Source organism: Kryptolebias marmoratus, unplaced genomic scaffold (genome assembly GCF_001649575.2).
Source record: "Kryptolebias marmoratus isolate JLee-2015 unplaced genomic scaffold, ASM164957v2 Scaffold51, whole genome shotgun sequence".
NCBI classification, from domain to species: Eukaryota; Metazoa; Chordata; class Actinopteri; order Cyprinodontiformes; family Rivulidae; genus Kryptolebias; species Kryptolebias marmoratus.
Window position 1 is genome coordinate 1 of NW_023665785.1, and position 7,776 is coordinate 7,776.

Consider the following 7,776-nt stretch of genomic DNA (forward strand, 5'->3'; position numbering starts at 1 on the left):
CAATGACTGATGATGCTACATGCAGAGAGAGAACAATTTGATGACGGCATCCCTGAAAAAGAAAAAGGAAATAAACATTAAAAACAAATTTATCCACATTTTTATACAATAACAAATATTAAACTGAAAGTCTAAAGATTTAGTGTTTGGACACAAAATCCAGAGTTTGTGGCTCGACAGCCTGACTCCCAAAAAGGGGCAGGGCTTTTGTAGACCGAAAAAGAGGCGGGGCTTCTAACTTTTTTTATTATTTTTCTTTAAACGATGTCACAATGAAGAGACTGACATGTGAACCTGAATCTATATGGACTATAACTTCGTAAGCCCAGAAAATTCCTGTTAGTAAAGTTTTCTGTCCTGCTGCTGAAGCGGACTTAATCAAGTAAAAACAGCTAAAGACCAGCTGAAAATGACCCAAACAGATGCTGCTGAAACCAGCTAAAAGACATCAAATCTGCAGCTGAACAAGTGTTTTAATTAAAATGAGATCTAGAGAACGTGGAGTTATTTTATCAGGTTCTGTGAATAACTGAAGCAGAACGCCTGTCAGGTGTGCTTACCTGGCGAACGGGACGTAGGAGAGGCTGTACCTGTGACACACAAACATCAGGACTCAGTCAGGTGACACGAACCCACAAAGGTGAGTGTTTGGGTGTTTGTTACCAGGTAAAAGCCAAAAACTGGAGGATACAGAAGAGCAGAGCCAGGCCTTTGTTCTTCCACTGCAGACACACAAAAATCAGTCAATGATCCACAACAGGAGCAGCAGAACCTCCAGGAGTCCGTTTGTTTCTCACCCAGAAAGCAGCGCACAGCGTCAGAACCAGACACGTCTGAGAAACAGGAACAAGTCAGAACACAGAGTCCAACCCACCCAGAACCAAGGTGAACGGGTCTGTTCTCACCAGCATAATGATGGTCGCGATCGCTCGCTCTTTAGCACACATGTTCTTCAGCTGCCGGACCGGACCCATCAGGAACATGGTGCTGGAACCACGACACACACAAACACAACTTCAACAACAACCTGACCCATCCAGAACCCAACGGGCCCCGGGGCATGATGGGGAATGGAGTTCTTTGTTTCTAAACCCACCAAAGAACTGAGGTTTGGTTTGGTTCCTACTGGGACTGACTGGTTCCTACTGGGACTGACTGGTTCCTACTGGGACTGACTGGTTCCTACTGGGACTGACTGGTTCCTACTGGGTCTGATTGGTTCCTATTGGGTCTGATTGGTTCCTACTGGGACTGACTGGTTCCTACTGGGTCTGATTGGTTCCTACTGGGTCTGATTGGTTCCTACTGGGTCTGATTGGTTCCTACTGAGACTGACTGGTTCCTATTGGGACTGACTGGTTCTGTTGGTACCTGCCCAGGGCGCAGATGTTTCCAAAGCTGTAGAGGACGGCGAACACAGGAAGTCCAAAACCTGGGATCCACAACAAGCAGGTTGCCTGGAAACAGAGACATGTGTGGACTGTTACCATGGATACAGAGAAAGGTTAGGTTACCATGGCAACAGGACAATGAAAGGATGGACAAGCTATTGCTACGGATACAAACAAAACTACTGTGTCGTTAGAGACAGGAAGACTGACACACTGTTACCATGGAAACACACAGACAACAGATGGGAAAGTTGATATTTTAAAAACACAATCTGTAGTCTGATGTGTGGTTTTATTTTGCTGAATGAAAACTTTAAATGAAGATGTTTTCTGATCATCTGATCACCTGCGTTTGTGACAACAGCAGAAAAGTCTCAGTTCTGACTGTCATCTTATAGTAGCAGCCTTTAACTCTCCTGGTTAACTTGTTAAAGTCAGACAGATTTAATAACCTCCCAGCACTAACTGTTGATAAAAACAGCAGAGGAAGAGAAGAAGACAAAGCCTTCTACAGACGTGCAGAAAAGTGAAGCTGTTGCCATGGAAACTGAAAGGGCAGCATCATGACCTCACCAGGATGGAAAGGAAGGCACCCAGAATGAAGCAGATGATGAAACCCTTCATCCTGGTCCCCCAGGCCAGCGTCGACGCCTGATTGGCTCTCTGCAGACATGGGACTTCATCATCATCATCATCACATTTTATCACATTATGTCAACTTTACTGTCATACAGGAATTTATCTAAACAGTTATGGTTTCTTTTGTACTTCCAAAGACACCAAAAACAGCCTTTATTTTTAATTAACCTCAGAGAGAAGTGATACTTGCTGCTTTTTATGACATTATGTAAAACTATCATCAGTATAACAGTATATCAGTAAAACAATTTGCAAGCAATCCAGCTTACATCACATCTCAGCTTTAAAAGCTCAACTCCACACTCTCTATTTCTGAATTCAGAAAGCTCCTCGGATGAGAAGCGAAACGTCTTCAACTATAGAATAGAAGTCCAGTTGTTTTTGATTTTAAACCTTTTTTGAATCAGTATTATAATATTTCAATTTTATCATAATTTTTTGTGACAGGTGAAATAAATCACTTAAGTCAGACTCTCGAGTTGGAAGAAAGTCAGACTTCTGTGAAAGCACACACAAAGATAACTTAACTTTAACATGGTTTTCACTAAAATATATTTTTAGTTAAATATGCCGAATTACTTATTAAAAACTCTTATTTGTAATGTAGTCAAAGACGCACAGAGAATTTACCCAACATTACAGTAAAACTGGACAGAAACCAAAAACTTGCGGATTTTGGAGGAAATTCTGCCGTATCTTCAAACTGCGTTTATTTATGAAGGTTAATTTATTATAAACATTACATTTGTTACTATTATTCAAAAATATTAATCTCATATAAACGGTTCCTATCGTTCAGCTCACATATAATACAGTTCTGAGCCCAGGTTTGTATAATAAAATAATCTTTTAGTTGTTTTTATCTGTTTCTCATTAGTTATGAGCTAACGGCTAACAGCTAGCTAACAACACCTCCAGAATGCCGCTCCCATCCGCGCTCCCGTCATCCTGGCCGCTCAAAACGCTCTTCAGTTTATCCATAAACTCCGTGTTTCTGCCGGACACGCTCATAAACTACCGGGGGGCGGTCAGAAGCTTCCCAGGAGTCGCAGGTTTCAGGTGCAGCAGGTGTTTTGGGGGGCGTTAAAGTTAAATTGAAGAGAGGAACAGAGTTTTCATCAACAGGTGCAGCACTTCCGCCTGCAGTACCGCTTCTGGCCACAGCGCTGAAGAGGGTGGCGCTGTTTCCCGCGCAACGACAAACAGGGGCCTACAGGGAAGTAGGGAAGCCCGTTTATGACATTTGGAAAAAAAAAAAACTCACGGAGTATGTTTTTAGTTAATATTTTCACTTATTAATGTGAGTTTGAAAGTCATACTTTTCTAATACAAAGTCTTAAAAATGTCGTTAAAAAACAAATATTTTAAAACTCTTAATTGTGACTAAAGATAACTTTAAAACTCACAAATATTACTTTAACTATTATGACTTTTAAACTCAAATATGATTAAAACTCATATTAATTACTTATTTTTAATAATAATCTATAAGTATGACTCATTATGTGACTTTCTGTCTTTCATGTGGCAGAAATGGGTTTCTATAAAAGCCTGTAATATTTGCACAAAACATATATAAATATTTAAATAAAATTCCTGAAACATGGATGACAAGTGGAAAAAAAGCATAAGTAAAAATAATACATGTTTCAGAGACACTGAACATTTAAAATGTAGTAATTTTAATCAGCTACTTGTTTATAACATCTGGTAAATGCATAAAAACAGATTCAAAGGAAGATACTGATCTTTAGACAAAGGTTGGAACCCTTTTCCTTGGATTGAGACAATAAATATTTTTAAAAGTCACAACACTTAAAAAGCTGTAAAAAACATGTAGGAGTGAGGTCAATGTGGTTGCACTTGAGTTTCACAGTTGTCCATTTTAGTCCATTCATGTTTCTAAACTACTCTTACAGTTTTAAATGATAAAAAGTCTGTTTGTGGTCATTCGTTTGTCCTCGTAAAGCAGCTGTTTTCACTTTAGAAAAGCCCTAACAATGACACAGTTCAGTTTTAGCTCAGTTTTTAGCTCAGGATTTGTACCCAGTGATCCATCAGTGATCCATCAGTTGTCTATCAGTGATCTAACAGTGATCCATCAGTGGTCCATCAGTGATCTATCAGTGGTCCATCAGTGATCTATGAGTGATCCATCAGTGGTCCATCAGTGATCCATCAGTGATTCATCAGTGATCCATCAGTGGTCCATCAGTGATCCATCAGTGATCCATCAGTGATGGTCACATCCATTTATGAGTACCAGCCGTACACGGACCAATCCAAACTTCATGAGTCTTGGTTGTGAGTCCAGGTTCAGATGGGAACACTGATGAATGTAGCTGTTGTGTGGTTAGAGGTTGGATTGTTGCATTACCTCTTTGTGGAAGGTGTGTGTACACTGCAGCTCTTTGGTTCCACCTGAGCTTTGGTTCAGGTTGGTGTGACAGATCAGACACACACTGTATGCATCACTCTGCAACACAAACATGTTGTTTGAGGTCACAGAAGTGCTCTGAAAACAGGTTTTTAACAGAAAACATCGACCTGGTTTTTACCCACCAGTGACATGACGTTACGTCTCCTGAACTGGCCCTGCCTCTCAGGGGGCGTGGCCTCAGGGATGGTGGGTACCAGTGCAGCATCTTCCTGTGGCGGTGGCAGGAGGCGACGGGAGGAGGAGCGTCGCAGCAAAACCCTGGCACTCACTGGGGCACAAGTTGATGAGTCCAGGTGAGGCAACTGCATGGCAGAGAGGGTGGCCTGGACACAGAGACAATCAAACAACCAAACATCCAGTCAACAAACCAGTTATTCAACTACCCAACCATCCAGTCAACCAGACAACTAATCAATCAATCAATTAACCAACCAATCAACTAACCATCCAATCATAAAAACAAACAAACAACCAATTAACAAAAAAAACATCAACCAACTAATCAAATAACAAACCAACAATTGACTAACCAACCAATCAACCACATAACTAAGCATCATTCATTCAAATAACCGACCAACTAATTAACTTCCCAATAAAAGTAATTTGCTCAGTTAAAGTAACATGAAAACGACCAAGGACCAAAGGAAAGATGAATTAAATATCAGCATTCCCTCATTTCCTGAGATGTTTACATTCTTTACTTGTCTTTGTTTCTATAAGTGGAAAAGCCTCATTAGCAGCTCTGACAGGTCACGTTTGTCTTTAACACCCAACTGCGCCAGAGTCCTCTGAGCCGAATGACCCTGAGCTAAATCCAGCAGTGGAGCAGCCCTGACGGGTCGAGGAGACGCTGGCAGCTGACAGGGTGTTTTCCTTCCCCTCAGGGTTAAAGAGCTCAGAGGCTGTAAACCCTCTGAGGACTAAATAAAGAAGACTGAACTGACCTGACTGCTTCATTCTCCTGATCTCCATCACTATTGGAGAAGACATGGTTTTAGGATGGGATGTTGTTGGTCTTTTCAGCTTGTGTTTGGGTGGGAACCAAAGTTATGATGTATGTTTTGGACTCTGGGGAAAACCCACTCAGGAACCTTATGAACAGTCAAACAGACCTTCAAACCTTCTTAATGTGCAGCCGACACATCGCTATAAAGAGTTTAGCCTTTGTAAAACTTAAAGTTATTACCTTAGTTGTTTCTGGATTAATGTGTGTGATAGACCAGAGAAGAGAATGACAGTAATTAACGTGAGAGTAGCTGTGCTGCTGGTTGTCAGACATGTTGAAACGAGCGGGGGGGATTCATGTGTGAAGGATCGGAGGTGATGGAAAAGAACCCTGAGTGCAGACTCATCTTCAAAAAGAAACCTAATTTATTAAATAAAGAAAAAATAAACAAAACAAAAGCTGACGTGGCAGCAACTCAAACAGAACAAAAACCGAAAAGCACGGCTGTAGGGATCTGGAGTTTTAGCCCCGCCTTGGGGCGGCTCCTCCAGCTTTTCCCTTCACAGGTGATCCAGATCCAGTTAATGAAGACTGCCAGTACTTAAGCCCCCAGCTGAGACCAGACCTTCGCTGGAGCATTGAACCTACTGGGTTAGATTCTCAGCCACAGTCTCTAACCTAAATTGGTTATTTTGTTGACTACGTTCTCTATGTACCTTGACCTCAGGTTCTTCGCCACGCTACGGGACTACAGATACTTACCTTGGACCTCTGGATACTCACCTGGACAGGATTACTGGCTTGTTAACCTCTGGATCACCTAACGCCTCTGACATCTCCTCCACGCTGCTGGACACCTCCTGGACCTGTAAGAACAACGAGACATTCACTAAGCCACCTAGCAGCGCTCGGCTGATATTAGGATTTGTACCCGAGACTCACCCTGTCCCTTTTGCTTCACAGATCATTCCACGATTCCTCACTGTATATATAACCGGACACTTGTAAATAAACTACACTTACCTTCAGCTGATGTCTCTGTGTCTGGTTTTGGTCTCGTTCATGGACAAGTTACCTTGCGTTCCTGTCAGAATGCTCCAGCCAAAACAATTGTCCTGAGCGACTCCAGATCCAGAACTGAGTGAGGTTTAGGTTAAAAATTAGGCATGAAAACCCATCTTCGCCACTAATTGCCTTTTTGTACTTCTGGGATAAGTTTTATGTGGGTTCGTAGAATCGCGTCCAAGATGGCAGACACCTCTCCTCGAACCGAAGGCTCTGAGGCAGCTTCTTTGCTGGCCAGACACGATTCGATGATAAATGCACTTTTCGAAAGACAACAGGCAGAAACCGGTCGCCTTGACCAGTTAACTATTATCGCTCAAGATATTCACCAAAAACTTTTGTCGTTTACTCCACATGCCGTTGAATCCACTTCCGCTTCTGCTTCCACTGCATCGTCACTTCCGGTACACACTTCCGGATATTTCCACGAGGTTCCGTCTCCTACTCCTGAACATTTCGCTGGCGAAATCGGTAAGTGTGCTGGTTTTCTGCTACAATGTTCACTAGTTTTTGCTCGTGCTCCCCATTCGTTTGCATTCAAAATATCGTATATTATTGGGCTACTTCGAGACAAAGCACTAAAGTGGGCCGAGGCAAAATATAGCTTTCGAGCCATTCGGCTAACACCATTTGACCAGTTCATCGAAGAGTTTGAGCAAACTTTTGGCACTCGTTTCAATGAGACTGAAATAACGCAAAAACTATGGAGTCTTAAGCAAGGACAGCGTTTGGTGGCTGAGTTTGCTATAGATTTTCGTACCTTAGCCGCAGCCTCCAGGTGGAATGAGCCCGCATTAAAGGGGGTTTTTATTCACGCGCTTCAAGAGTCAGTCAAGGATCAGTTAGCTGGTAGGGATGAACCACGCTCCCTGGATGAGTTAATCGCCTTGTCCATCCGCTTAGACAATCGTCTGAGGGAGAGACAACGGGAAAGGAATATTCGGTCGAGTAGATCGGAACAAGGCACCATAAGTGCTGGAATAGAGCCAGGAACTAAAGTAAGTGAAAGCGAACCCATGCAGGTGGGAAGAGCTCGACTCACCCCAGAGGAGAGACTTAGACGCTTGGAATCCAGGGAATGTTTCTATTGTGGGGGAAAGAATAATTTCCGGGATAAGTGCCCACATTTAAAAGAACAGACTCACTAGGTGTCGGGGGGGTACTAGTGGGTAGTCTTGCGCAACCCCTCGGTTCCCGACTATTTATCCATGCCACCGTTATTAACCATCAGAGCCAGCTTCCGATACATGCATTAATCGATTCCGGTGCCGNAGCAAAATCTCATTTCAGAC

At 42.6% G+C, this 7,776-nt stretch overlaps 2 protein-coding genes across 2 annotated transcripts in view; both read right to left on the reverse strand.

Moving 5' to 3' along the window:
- Positions 1-3,176, reverse strand: LOC108229540 (vesicle transport protein SFT2B). The gene is made up of 8 exons (XM_017405213.3): positions 2,943-3,176; positions 1,965-2,054; positions 1,372-1,457; positions 906-987; positions 798-833; positions 664-722; positions 561-590; positions 1-52 (listed from the first exon to the last, which is right to left on the reverse strand). Exons 1-8 carry the CDS (start codon positions 3,039-3,041, stop codon positions 16-18), a joined length of 519 nt encoding a protein of 172 aa, XP_017260702.1. The 5' UTR covers positions 3,042-3,176; the 3' UTR covers positions 1-15.
- Positions 3,177-3,715: 539 nt separating this feature from the next.
- Positions 3,716-7,776, reverse strand: part of LOC119616827 (histone H3.v1-like) — a 6,310-nt gene continuing 2,249 nt past the window's right edge. The window contains exons 2-3 of the mRNA XM_037974431.1: positions 4,593-4,793; positions 3,716-4,506 (exon numbers count right to left, since the gene is read on the reverse strand). Of these exons, the coding sequence (XP_037830359.1) occupies positions 4,384-4,506; positions 4,593-4,793 (324 nt within the window). The 3' untranslated portion in view covers positions 3,716-4,383. The remainder of the gene's footprint in view (positions 4,507-4,592; positions 4,794-7,776) is intronic.

Coding starts and splice junctions, on each gene's coding strand:
- LOC108229540 (XM_017405213.3), bottom strand. CDS start 3,041: ATGAGCGTGTCCGGCAGAAACACGGAGTTTATGGATAAACTGAAGAGC. Junction 988..1,371: donor AACATCTGCGCCCTGGGCAG/GTACCAACAGAA, acceptor TCGTGGTTCCAG/CACCATGTTCCTGATGGGTC. Junction 591..663: donor CAGTTTTTGGCTTTTACCTG/GTAACAAACACC, acceptor TGTGTGTCACAG/GTACAGCCTCTCCTACGTCC.